The sequence below is a fragment of the Chrysemys picta genome, chromosome 14 (assembly GCF_011386835.1).
Source record: "Chrysemys picta bellii isolate R12L10 chromosome 14, ASM1138683v2, whole genome shotgun sequence".
Classification (NCBI taxonomy): Eukaryota; Metazoa; Chordata; order Testudines; family Emydidae; genus Chrysemys; species Chrysemys picta.
The window spans coordinates 32279716-32293822 of NC_088804.1; the positions used below are offsets into that span (position 1 = coordinate 32279716).

Below are 14107 nucleotides of genomic sequence, written 5' to 3' on the forward strand. Positions count from 1 at the left end.
CAGTCCCCTCTCCCATCCTCAATACACCCCCTGTACCAGTGGCTGGGAGCAGGGTCAGCACAGTGCCCTTATGCCAGCCTTTGTACCAGGAGTATATTCAGAGGGTTGTTTCCTCCCCTTTGTGCTGTCATTGTAGCTTGGAGGGGGCCTTCTGTGTTAAAGACTCAGCACAATGGGTATGGTTTTGAGAAAACGTATAGCACTTTGTGACTTCTTATCAGAGGCCTGTGACGTTCTAGTGCTGAAATGAAACAAGGAGAAAACTGGCAGTTTTAAATAAGCTTTGCATTGAGTTTGGGGCCCTGATCTCTTTGAAATGCAGGTCCAGTGAACGGGCTGAGTTCAAGTATTGGCTTAATGAACTGGGTTGGATCATTGTAGCAGTGGTATCGTGGCATCGTATTATTGTAGCACAGCATCAAAGAGCAATCCACCAATCTCTTTGGTATCTCAAATGGAAGAGAGGAAAACTTCTGCGAAGCAAAGTTTGTTCTAACTAAAACAACTGACTTAGGTCTGATGGCCTGTGCCCAAAGAAGATGGAGGTGCAAGAACCCAGGGCCCCTGTTTGTAAGAGCCTCCCACAATAGCAGTCCTTGCTCTCCCTGTGCTCTGGCCTCTGCACCTCACCCAGAATAAGTTGACAAAAAGGGAGTGGAGAGAGATGGGGAGAGGGCAGGGTTCAGAGAGAAGGACCAGCATGAATGCAGGAGTGCTCTGCTGCAGCTCAATGAAGGGAGCAGCCTTCCACGTACACAGAGCAGCCCCCAGAGAGCAGGGACATGCCTGCCTGAGTTTGTGCCTGCACAATATAGTACCCCTAACAAAGGTCCTGTTTCCACAAACCATGTGCTGAAGCCCATGCCTAATTAGCAAAGCACCTGTGAGCACATGCTGGCTAAGGTGAGTTTGCTGAATTGGGGCCAGAGTACTGAGGAAAATGGCATTATCCACACCTGAAAACCATGTGGTATGTATAACAACACTGTGACTTACCTTCATATTGCCAGGGAAATGCAGTATGGAAAATTCTGCACAAATTGACCAAGTTGTCAGGGTAGCAAAAGAATATAGGCTAACAAAATGGTAGCTCTGCAGTGCAAATGTTTCCAAAAGAAATTGGGGCCAACACTTGTAAAAGTAGAGTTTGAAAATCCCCTGCTTCTTCAAATAAATACTATGCTGTTGTGATGGGCTGGATTCTCTCTGTAAGGTGGCTGGATCACGAAGCTGTCAGAATAAACTCTTCGAATTTAAACAAAACACTCTTCTCTTAGCAATTGTAACTTGAGCCAAAGTTATAAAAAGGTTTCCCATGATATTTAAGCTTCTCTTCAGCTTCCCACTCACCCTTAAGAGGAATGAATTAAGGTAATGTTACCCACAATTCCAGAAGGGCACCAAATGACACCTTTTGCATCGTGTATGTGCCCGCCTTGTATGTGTAGCTGTGTCTGTTTTGTGGAAAGAGGACCCCTTTTCGGCTACTTTTGTTAAATTTACTTGTGTTGCAAATGTCCTTTTATTGTTTAAAAATGTGCCCGGGATTAGTGTCTGATCCAAAGCCACTGAAATCCAGGGGAAGTCCCCCACTGACTTCAGTGATCAGACCTCCTCTCTCCGCCGCCACCCCACAAGCTTTTGGCCACCTGTAAATAGAAAACAAGACAAAATGAGTACAACAATCCTTAAAGGTTGGGATTTTCCAAAGCAGCCTAAAGAAATTAGGAGCCCAAATCATTTTGAAAATCAAAGAGAGATGTGTGCCTAACTTCTTATGGCTCCTTTGAAAATCCCAGTCTAAATGAAACAGACCTGCTGAAATAACTGGAAGTATAAAAATTCTGCTCACCAGACAACCAGATTCAGCCAAATTCTGCATTAACATCCACCAGTGTAAGTGCAAGAGAACACTATTGATTGCAATGGTGTTACTCTGGATTTACACTGGAGGGGCTGAGGGCAGAATTTGCCCTATGAATTTGAATAAAACCACAAAATTAATGTTCGTTCATGAACTAGAGTAGGATTTGATCCTAATTCTCTACAAATGAACGGCTGGTAAAAGTAGCCCGGGTACTACATGCTATACCTATAAGCCTCCTATATTCAAACTTCATTTAGAAACTTCACTTCAGTGTTCCTTTTCCTTTCCATTGTTCAGCCTTATTTTCAGTCCTTCCCCCCCCTCACATTTGCTCTGTAATGTATACATATCTGAGTATAAAGTAATTTAATTTATCCTGGACCCATAAGTGTAAATTCTATTAACATTGGCTTTTGTTTAAATTGTTACTGTGAGAATCGGGATTTCTTGATTGGGTTTTCTTGACCAGTTCTATCTTTAAATACTTTTATGCCTCCTTAGCCTGCTTCAGAGTTTCTTTAGTGCTGTTTACATGGCTAAATCATACTCTAAATAATTACCTAGCAAAGCTAAATCTTATGTATTGCTTCATTCTCCAGTTTAGGTCAGATGTTGCTTTGCTCTTTTCTTTTGCTCATGAAAGGTATTCTCATGAAAAGTCAGCCTGTGGTGTGCATGAGCATAAGAGCACGTGGGGACCTGTTTAAATAGGAGCTTCCTCAGATGGTTTCCTCAGAAATAGAAGTTCACACTCCTTGGGGCAGGGACTCCCTTTTCATTTTTTGTGTATAGTGCCTAGCACAATGGGGGCCTGTAGGTGCTACAGCAATACAAATGAATAGCGGGTAATTTAAAAATCCAAAGCTGTGGCAAATGTTGGTTTAGAATTGGATTGTCAGTTCCCTGTATTGTAGTATATTCTGAGAAATCCCAATAAGCCAATCTTACTTTGGGTACCGGCATATCCTTGTGAATTCAGTGCCTTCTAGCACATATATATGGAGACAGGAAAAAAATAACCTGTTATGAGATGAACTATTAGTTTTCTCATACATACTCTGGTGAGTAGCTGAGACATTTATTTATTTAAAAAAACCCACTTCATAAACACTGTTTATTTTGACTATTTTTTTCAGTTCTGTGAACTAGGCCTGATTCTTACTTCTACTACAGCTCCTTTGCATTGCTTGGGCAGCATAAACGGCCTTCAGCATATAATTAAATGTCATTCCCACCTACTGTATGGGCCTTGTATACTGGCAGAGCAATGTAAAGACGCTTAAATGTAACCACATACAAGAGTGTCTCCATGTGACAGGCAGTAGACCCCACACAGGCACCAGAATTGACTGCACCTAAGGAGGGTCTGGGCAGGTGAAGGGGATGGGTTTAAAGGAGGAGAGAGAGAAGAGAGTGAGCTCCCCCTTGCTGGGAAGGGGCCTGATGGAAGGTTGGAAGAACAGAGAAATAGGTAGTCTTCTGCTGTGAGGATATTACACTATAGTTGAGGGTCTCCTCTGAAGGACAGTGGTGGCCAGCTGAGCCCGATTAGGGCTGAAGGTTGTCTTTATATTTCTGTTGGATGTGTTAAAGCAGGGGTAGTCAATTATTTTTTGTCAATGTCCAAATTTCTTGATCAAGGTCCAGACTCCCAAGAAAATAATAATTTAAAAACCCAATAATGACAAATAATAAGTAAATAAAAAGATTTGGGGGTCCATTCAATAGCATCTGGCGGTCCAGATTTGGCCCACAGTCTGCCTATTGACTACCCCGTGTTAAAGGATTCTGTGGCCCCAGAAGGGATCAAATGCTTGAATGTGTCTTGACCGGAGGTCAGGCCACTCCTGTGGCCAGAATAGGCCGCAAAACACAAGAGGGGAAACTGGGACACAGCTACTAACACCACATCCACCTCCTTGAGAGTGTGATGCAGCAGCAACTCGGCTGCATTCCCCTAGAAAATATTACTGGCATAAAGCTCCAAAACTCCCCCAAGCGTGGACACAGTTATTTCAGTATAAAAGTGCTTACAACCAGTATTGCTTATCCTATACCAGTACAAGAAACTCTTATACCAATATAACTACATCCACATGGCTTAACAGGATAACTAAATCAGAAAAAAAGCATGCCTCTAACTGACAGTTATATCAGTATAAATTTTGTGTATACCAGACCCAGTAGTCAAGGTTGGGGAAAATGGAAAAAGATACTGTACATTAGATTGCCTCATGCAGTTTTAAATGGTTTTAGACTTGTGTGACCTCACATGCAAATTAATTTGGCACAATTTCTTGCTGGAACCAGTCCCTGAAAACCTAACTACTAGATAAATTGTAATCCCCTTGAATACAGCTTACCCTCTTGGGGTGCTGGAATAATTTGTATAGTGGGGGTGCTGAGAGCCATTGAACCAAATTGTAAATCCTGTATATAATGAAAACCACTTCAAGCCAGGGGGTGCTGCAGCACCCCCCCACCCATAGTTCCAGCACCTATGTACCCTCTTTACATCCTGATCCTGCCCCCATCACAGTCAATAGACATTTTGCCAGTGACTTCAGTGGGAGCAGGATTGGGCCCTTAGCATTCTGTATATCTAAAGACTGGCTTATGGTGGTATTTAAGTGCTTTAAATAAACAGTCTTGGAAATAAAACCTGTGGCAATGGTAAGATTCCTACTGACTTCAATAGTCTCTGGATCAGATCTTTAATGCAGGCTGTTTATTGCAACTAATATGATACTGACAGCCCAATAGAGCTTCTAATGAATTCTGAAAAGTGTTTGCTTGTATGGACAATAACTTTTCTGCCAATTTTATACAAGGCTTTTGTCTCTTTCTAAATAGACTGCAAGGGACAAGCAGCTATAAAGGCAACTACCACAAAACAACATTAAGTATCTGGTTTGATAAGTGAATTGCAAAAACCTAATTAAGCACCTTTGGTGTATTGTAATTGGTTCTCTCCTATGAATAAGCTTTTCTTGATTATATATCAACCATGTTGTTTGCTGAATAGGGGTGTTTTACAGAGGATAGAAGAATGCTGAGATGGGTGTCTTCTTGTGAAGCATTAGTATAAATGCAAGAGCTAATTACGTGATTTCCGAGAGCATCTTTCTGAATGTTAAATCTAGACACGTTTGTATGCCGTACAGAAGAAAGAGCAGATGCAAGCATACCATGTTTAAGAACAAGACCATGCGGTTACTAAGAAGTCTTTTGTAGATGAAAATGGTAGCCCATACTATTGAATATATTTAATAAGTGGAGCACTGAAGCTTTGCTCCTAAATTAAAAAAACATGGATAGATGAAAATGCACATTGGAGATCTCTAATCTTCATCCCAAATATTCCTTCCCTCTCCTGCATGAAGATGAAGCCTGGGCTCCTGTGTGACACAACTAGCAAATGAATAGTGCATCAGATCCACCCTTCCTGGGCAAGCTCATGAAACAACCCCCTACATTTGGCTTTAAAGCTGAGGCTTGATATATCTATATCTTTAGGATAGGCTCACTGCCGTTTCTCTGCAAGTTGGCAGGGACTCTTTCCCAGGAAAGGACTGCAGCTCTGCAAACTCAACCTGGAATTTGAAACTCAAGCTACTTACTTTCTGGTTAATGCGGGCCCAGAGTCTGCCTCTGGTTAAATGAGTACAATGCCATTGCTTTCAGCAGGGTTACACTAAAAGTTATAAGTGAGGGCACCATTTGGTCCCTGCAATTGGAACTGAATGAACAATTCTGTTGTGAGCCAGAGCACAATCCAGCTCCTACTCGCTTAGCTGTGTTGGCTGTGCCGTTGGCTCTAATAGGTACAAACTATTTTTATCCCAGACAGCAGAAATGTTTCCGACTCCACCAAAGACGTGGATCTCCATAAAAAGGTGCCATTTTTACACAGCCTCTTCGCACAGTAGAAGCACGTTTTAAGGTTATTCTTCAAATTATAGCAAACAAGACCAAGGTCACCACTTTAAAAAGCTAGGTTATGCCTGGTCCAGTAAATCCCAAATATGATAAAATAGCTTCAGGGGAAATAATAGGCTCAGTTTGAAGGATTTATCATACACCATTAAAGGACGTGGCTGGTGTAACACAGCATGTTTATAGCTTGCTTTAAAGTTGTTTTACCAAAGAGAGAGGGGAAATTGCTACAACCACTGGGATTCAAATAGGTGCAGCAAACTGTTCAAAGGCAGACAGGTCTCTGCAATTATGTTGCTTATCCTCTTTCTGGGCACATGTGGTGTCAACCCATTTTAATGCTCCCAGAGCAGAGATGGAATCAATCATCAGGAATTAGCTCCTTCCAAGAACCAGCATCAGACAATGTCCTATCACCACACTGGCTGTGGAGCCAAAGAACCCTGATAGACACACACCCTTCATGGGGTTGGACAAAGCTGATCAGTTAGTGTGTCATAATGTCGATGTTTCAGTTTTTCAGTTATTTTACACAATTTCCAGTTTTGGCAAAAAACAAAACAAAACGGGGGGGGGATCTGAAAAAATAATTGAAGTGTTTTTCTACTCTTTTACCATCTGTAGAGCTGGTTTAAGTATCTGAAATGTTAAAATATCAGTGAGAATTTTGATCAAAATTTCAATGGAAAAAAGATGGGGAGAAAATCATGCTTCTTCAACCACTCTGCTCACAACCCTGAGGCTGGAGACCAATCTGACCAGATTCCATCCTAAACCTTTCGTGCAGTGACTAGCAACACTGTCCAACTGGCAAGAGAAGTCCAGACCTACCAGGGCTGGAAGAATTTTTCATCCTCCAGCCAAAGGTAAAAATTCCATTCTTACTCATAGACTTTAAGGCCAGAGGGGAAGGGGGATCATTGTGCTCATCGAGTGTGACCTGCACATCGCAGAACACAAACCCTCACTCACCCACTCCAGCAAGTGCCCCATAGATTCATAGATTCATAGATTCTAGGACTGGAAGGGACCTCGAGAGGTCATCGAGTCCAGTCCCCGCATGGCAGGACCAAATACTGTCTATTGCTGCAAAGGAAGGAGAAAAATTCCCAGGGTCCCTGCTCCCTGCCAATCTGCGCCTGCGCCCCGGCTAAAGAAACAGACTGCCCTCCTGGCTGGGATGGATGACTCCTGTAAGCTTCTAAAGCAGCCTGGAATGGCAGAAGAAACTCACGGGGGGGGGGGGGTGGATAATTCCTGGATCTACTGGGATCGTGCCAGACTCTGACATGTGTTCTGCTACAAAGTTGCATCCTCAAAATGGAGAATCTGCTCCTAAATCTGAGTACGAGTGATCAATTTGAGGTGGGAGGGTTAAAAAAACAACCAGCAACCCGAAAAAGTTGTTGGATCCCGCAGGCTCCAGGTGCTGTATGTACCTTTTGGTGCTGCTACTCCATCGCTTTGCAACGCGCCTCTAGATTCTTGAGTGCACTCCTAATGGCTAAATATGGTTCCTCTGTTTAGACCAGGGGTCGGCAACCTTTCAGAAGTGGTGTGCCGAGTCTTCATTTCTTCACTCTAATTTAAGGTTTGCGTGCCAGTAATACATTTTAACATTTTTAGAAGGTCTCCTTCTGTAAGTCTATAATATATAACTAAACTATTGTATGTAAAGTAAATAAAGTTTTTTAAATGTTTAAGAAGCTTCATTTAAAATTAAATTAAAATGCAGAGCCCCCGGACCGGTGGCCAGGACCCGGGCAGTGTGAGCGCCACTGAAAATCAGCCTGTGTGCCGCCTTCAGCACGTGTGCATAGGTTGCCTACCCCTGGTTTAGACCGTGAAATGTTGCAAGGATGAGAAAGTGTCTTCGTTGAGCAGGGTCCACAGACCAGACCAGCAGTTTGCCAGTGAGATTTGCCACTACGGCAGGTTGCAGTACAGACCTGTCCCCTGAAGGAAGAGCAGTTTCACTTGTGTATACTTTGGAGCCAACAATTGCCAGGGAGGAGCCAGAGGCAGCCAAGGGCCGGATCTGGATTTTTGCCATGTTAATGTGCGGGGATGTGTCAGGGTCTGGAATTGGGGGGAAGGGAGGAACTAGACTGGCTCTATTTAGACGGTAGAAAGTGAGGGCTCGGAACCGAAACGTGGTTTTCTTTAGCAGCCCTCCTGCTCCGGGACGCGGCTGGCGTTCCCTGGCGCAGCAGAAGCTGCCTGACTTGATCTCTGGTTTTGACTGTACAATTTCAGGGCTTGGCCCCCACAAATCGGCTGGATAGATCCAGCACGGCTTTCCGCCAAAGCTCCCCGCCTACCCCACGTCGCCCTGCCGCACTGACCCCTTGGGGTAGGGATACCACCCACCCAAGGGAAAAGGGAACTGGGTGGCACCTCCTCCATTGTTTATCCTGGCTCCCTAGTGGAGGAGGAGGGCCCTTGGTTTCACCAGGAAACAGGAGGGGGGATAATGCTGGGAGCCACAGGGAACGAGGAGTAGAGGCGAGCGGTGCAGCAGGGGGAGTGACCGCCGGGGCGGGGGTGCAGGAGGATCCGCTGCTGCCAGGGCGTGCGCGCCAGGACTGGCGCTTCCCTGGAGCCTGGGCTGGGGCGCAGCGGGGGGACCGGGAGAGCCGCTCCTCTGCCCCGGCGCCGGGGTCTGCTGGGCGCGCGGGGAGCATGGAGGAGGCAGGCGGCCGCCTGGACGCGCAGTACGAGCGCCTGGCGCTGGACACGGCGCTGAGCACCCTGCTGGCCGTGCTGCTGTACGTGGCGGTGAAGGTGAGCGTGGACAGGCTCCGCCACTGGAGGGCGAGGGTCTCGGTGCTGATCGTGGGGGCTGGCCCCGTGGGGCTGACGGCCGCGCTGGTCGCTGTCCGCTCGGGCAAGGTGCTGAAGCTGACGCTGCTGGACGAGCGCTACCGGGCAGCCCTGCTCTGCCGACCCCAGCAGATCGCCCTGCAGCCGCGCAGCGTCCGGTTCCTGCTGGCCCTGGGGGTGGATTTCGATAACATGGAGGGCTGCTGGGACAACGAGCACTTCTTCACCCGCATCGGCGTCTTCCAGGAGCACCTGCTGAGCATCCTGGAGCAGCAGAAGTACAGGCAGGAGATCCGGATCCTGCTGGGCACCAAGGCAAGTACCCGGCCCCCTGCAGTCCGCGCGGCAGCTGCAGGGACGCTCCGAGTTGCACTGGCTGTGCCTGGGGACTAACTTCGGCTTGCGACTCACACCCCCTCCCCTCCGGCTCCTTAGAAGGGGGAGAGGGAGGAGTGGGGGGCTAGGGCCTGACCCACTAGACTTACTGGGAGCTGTTTTGCCAATGATTTAGTTGGGGTGCAGGACTGAGCCCCTGAGGACTGGTGAGTAAACTTGTCCCCGCCGGCTTCCCCTCCCCCCAACTTCCTTCAGAAAGGGCCCGATCCCACTGAACTCGGTGAGGTGGGGGGCCAGCACCTCACCGGGCTGGGCCCACTGCTTGCGGGAGGGACCTCCCCTGGAGTTCTGTGTCCCAGTCCCTGGGACGGAACTGTGCAGGCAGCAGTCCCCCTGCTAAGGCGGGAAGGGAAGGGAGGGAGCATCAGCAGTTTGTCTCCCTCATCAGAGCAAAACACCTGGGAAGAAAAAAGGTAGAAAGGAGAGAGGAAAGATGTTCTGGGTGTGGAGTGCTACCTTCCTGTCACTGGAGTGTGGGATGACTTCTCTGGAAAAGCTCGTTGGGAAATGGTTCTGTCTCCTGTGCACACATTTTTGGGGGGGAAACCCCAATATTTTTGCAATGTTTTGAGGTTTTCATAATTTTATTTTAAAAAAATGTTGGTTTCCAAATATTTTTGGGGGGTGGGGAGTTGCTTGGGTTTTGGGAAGGCCTGTTTTGGACAACCACTTCCCCCAAATATTTTGTTAAAAATTGACTTTCGATGGAATTTCTACTTTCGTTGACACCCTATTTGTCATTTAAAAACTTTCGACCTACTCTAGTGATCATGTTTATTTGTTAAGCTTCTGGAGGGGGGGAGAGTTAGGGACACCAGGACTGTGGAGTCCCCAGGAAGAGAAGGGGAAAATAAACATTCTTGGCAGGACAGGCTTACAACTAGCACTATCCGGCAGGCACCCTGTATTTTGCAGGATTAACTTATTTTAAAGTAGGACTTCTTATCTTTTGAATTAGTATTCTGTAACTGAGATCAGGGCCACCTTGTGCTAGGTGCTGTATATAGAATCATAGAAAACTCGTGCTGGAAGGGACCTCAGGAGGTCATCTAGTCCAACCCCTGTTCAAAGCAGGACCAACCCAAACTAAATCATCCCAGCCAGAGCTTTGTCAAGGCCGGCCTTAAAAACCTCTAGGGATGGAGATTCCACCACCTCCCCAGGTAACCCATTCCAGTGCTTCACCACCCTCCTAGTGAAGTAGTGTTTCCTAATATCCAACCTACATCTCCCCCACTGCAACTTGAGACCATTTCTCCTTGTTCTGTCATATGCCACCACTGAGAACAACCAAGCTCCATCCTCTTTGAAACCCCCCTTCAGGTAGTTGAAGGCTGCTATCAAATCCCCCCTCACGCTTCTCTTCTGCAGACTAAATAATCCCAGTTCCCTCAGCCTCTCCTCATAAGTCATGTGCTCCAGCCCCCTGATCATTTTCGTTGCCCTCCGCTGGAGTCCCTCCAATTTGTCCACATACCTTTTGTAGTGGGGGGCCCAAAACTGGACTCAATACTCCACATGTGGCCTCATCAATGCCAAATAGAGGGGAGTAATCACTTCCCTTGATCTGCTGGCAATGCTCCTACTAATGTAGCCCAATATGCCATGAGCCTTCTTGGCAACAAGGGCACACTGTTGACTCATATCCAGCTTCTCATCCACTGTAATCCCCAGGTCCTTTTCTGCAGAACTGCTGCTTAGCGAGTTGGTCCCCAGCCTGTAGCGGTGCATGGGATTCTTCCTTCCTAAGTGCAGGACTCTGCACTTGTCCTTCCTGAACCTCATCAGATTTCTTTTGGCCCTATCCTCCAATTTGTCTAGGTTACTCTGGACCCTATCACTACCCTCCAGCGTATCTACTTCTCCCCCCAGCTCAGTTTCATCTGTGAACTTGCTGAGGGTGCAATCCATCCCATCATCCAGATATAGTTACAGGGTTTCTGCCCCAGTGATCTTACAACCAAAACAGACAAAGGAAAGATGATTATCCCCATTTTACAGATGAGGAACTGAGCCACAGAAAGATTAGTAAGTTCATGAGTGTCACACATGGAGTTTGTGACAGAGCAGGGAATAGAAACCTACTTCTTGTGGGTCCCAGTCCACAGCCTTAACCATCAGACCATCCTTAGTGCTAGACCTGTAGTGTTTGACCAGAACTGCAGTTAATAGACAGTAACTTGGAATCTGAAACTTGTTCTGTATCTTCCTTTGTAGGGTGAAAATAGGATGACATAATTTATTTTATTACACGCAATCTTTATTTTTGCTATTATATGTTATTTTTAGATTCCAGGCAGCATATGTTTTCTTGATTCCAGTGTAATGAGTCAGATGACATTTATGTTAAGGGTTACATTGACACACTGCTGTTTTATATTTACTTCAGCATGTATGAAATAATTAAGTTAGTGTACATTACAGGATTAGTTTAGCCAATAATGAGTTGTTATTGAACAGATCTATAAATCTAATGCTGTTAAACTAATTACCATCTTATATATTTAGTAGGGTAATCTGTCTCAGCCAGCTAAAGTAAACAAAATGAAAAATATCAAGATTGAAGGCACTAAACAAACTATAGCCAGCATCTAATTAAGCAGGGAACAGATATGCTGAAGGGTGTCCTCAGAAGGTTCAGTTTGGATGTGAGCATAATTTAGAAAGACTGTCCAGATTTAACAATGGAACTAGCTTTGGTTAAATCCATCCTACCCAACTGAGGATTAAGATATTCAGCTCCAGGGACCTAAATTCAAACAAGCTTGGTCTCCTCTCTCTGCACAACCCACCACATACACTAGCAGAATTCAAGCATTAAGACATCTGTGCTAAAAGTGAGTCCTGGACATGAAATAGCAGGGAGTGCTTATGCAATTCTATTGCATTGACAGAGCGATGTGAGGAATCAAAGAACTGGAAGGGACCTTGAGAGGTCATCTAGTCCAGTCCCGTGCACTCAGTGCAGGACTAAGTATTATCTAGACCATCCCTGACAGGTGTTTGTCCAACCTGCTCTTAAAAATCCCCAATGATGGAGATTCCACAACTTCCCTAGGGCAATTTATTCCAGTGCTCTACCACTCTGAAAGTTAGGAAGTTTTTCCTAATGTCCAACCTAAATCGCCCTTGCTGCAATTTAAGCCCATTGGTTCTTGTCCTATCATCGGACGTTAAGAAGAACAATTTTTCTCCCTCATCCTTGTAACAACCTTTTATGTACTCTAAAACTGTTATCATGTCTCTTCTCCAGACTAAACAAACCCAATGTTTTCAATCTTCCCTCATAGGTCATGTTTTCTAGACCTTTAAAATAATTTTTGTTGCTCTTCTCTGGACTTTCTCCAATTTGTCCACATCTTTCCTGAAATGTGGCGCCCAGAACTGGACACAATACTCCAGTTGAGGCCTAATCAGCATGGAGTAGAGCAGAAGAATCACTTCTCGTGTCTTGCTTACAATACTCCTGCTAATACATCCCAGAATGATGTTTGCTTTTTTTGCAACAGTGTTACACTGTTGACTCATATTTAGCTTGTGATCCACTATGCCCCCCAAATCCCTTTCTGCAGTCCTTTTTCCCAGGCAGTCATTTCCCATTTTATATGTGTGCAACTGATTGTTCCTTCCTAAGTGAAGTAGTATGCATTTGTCCTTATTGAATTTCATCTTATTTACTAGACACCATTTCTCCAGTTTGTCCAGATCATTTTGAATTTTAATCCTATCCTCCAAAGTACTTGCAACCCCTCCCAGCTTGGTATCTTCCGCAAACTTTATAAGTGTACTCTCTGTGCCATTATCTAAATCATAGATGAAAGTATTGAACAGAACCGGAACGCTTGCATCGCACTAGCCTATACAATATTTGCCTATACTCTTATTAGTCCCTTACTAAGGCCTTAATCAAGCAGAGTATTGAAACATGTGAGTAGTATCATAGCATTCGGTGGTTGTTTCTTCACTGGGGACTACTCATGTGCTTAAACTTAAGCAAATGCTTTGCTGAATCAAGTCCTGCACATTTGATCCTAACCTCATTGAAATCAGTCCAGTCTTTGGATCTGCCCCATTATTCCTATTTTGGAGAAATAATATCATCCCCGTTCTTTTTCAATTATATTAACAGAGATGCAAAATTGTGAGCCAGTTTCAAAACAGCCGGGGAAAGTATTCATCTTGACATCTTTAAACATTGTCATTTAATTTCTTAACTTTTAACTTAATTTTGTGCTTCTTATAGGAACTGAAGTGACAGCTTTGGAAATCGAAATCCTCTAGTTAACCCAGGAGGGGGACAGCATTGGCAGTGCAAGCTTCCCTCCATACAGCACTGCATCAATGCGCTTTGAACCTGCCTTGGATTGACCACCTGTAGGGATAAAGGGTGTGACCAGGTAGAAAGGTGCTCCACAAGTCCTAGTGCATGAGGGGTTCCAGACTCCTGTCTGTCACATGGATCATCAAATGGTAGGGATATAAAGATAGAGAAATAGCTGTGATAGCACCTAGCTAAGGGGAAGAGTGTGTCTTCCCTTCCCAGCTGACCAAGAAGTTGGACAGGTCTCTAGCCATTGGAACTTACTATTCGGAGTGGCTTGTTTTTGTTTGGAATCCTTTGTTTAAGAATCAGTAAAAGAAAGCCCCGAAGAAAGTGATTAAAACTGCCACTGATGAGGCTATTATTCATCTTCTCTGCATAGGAGCTCTTCTCACTAGCCTACAAGGGGCTATTTTATTCTCCATGTCCATTCAAGCCTTGACCTTTATTAGACTGTAAACAAGGGTGACAATTGTGAAAGTGGCTTTGTGATATCAATACTTATCCAGGAACTGGGCTTGAGAACAAAATTGCTATCAGATTATGCAAATTCAGCTCAATACTGACCTAGATGTGAATATAGCTCTGGGGTATACATCACATTACCAATCTGTCATCATCCAGTCCTCACCACAAAACATAGCCTGTAATATTGTTAACTAAACAGGGATAGTCCAACTCATTAGATGTGTTTATACAATGTATCAAAATATTTTATGTCCGCACAAAGCTTCACTCTGTGTCTTTATGAAAACAGAGTACAG

General features: G+C 45.0%; 1 protein-coding gene across 2 annotated transcripts in view; it reads left to right on the forward strand.

The window, feature by feature from the left end:
* The first annotated feature begins 7764 nt into the window (after positions 1-7764).
* The window catches only part of LOC112059879 (uncharacterized), a 46531-nt gene continuing 40188 nt past the window's right edge, over positions 7765-14107 (forward strand). Inside the window, exon 1 of one of the 2 annotated variants that reach the window (XM_042852143.2) lies at positions 7765-8941. In XM_042852143.2, coding sequence (XP_042708077.2) covers positions 8486-8941 — 456 coding nt within the window. In that variant the 5' untranslated portion in view covers positions 7765-8485. The remainder of the gene's footprint in view (positions 8942-14107) is intronic. The other variant, XM_024107161.3, reaches the window with a different exon arrangement.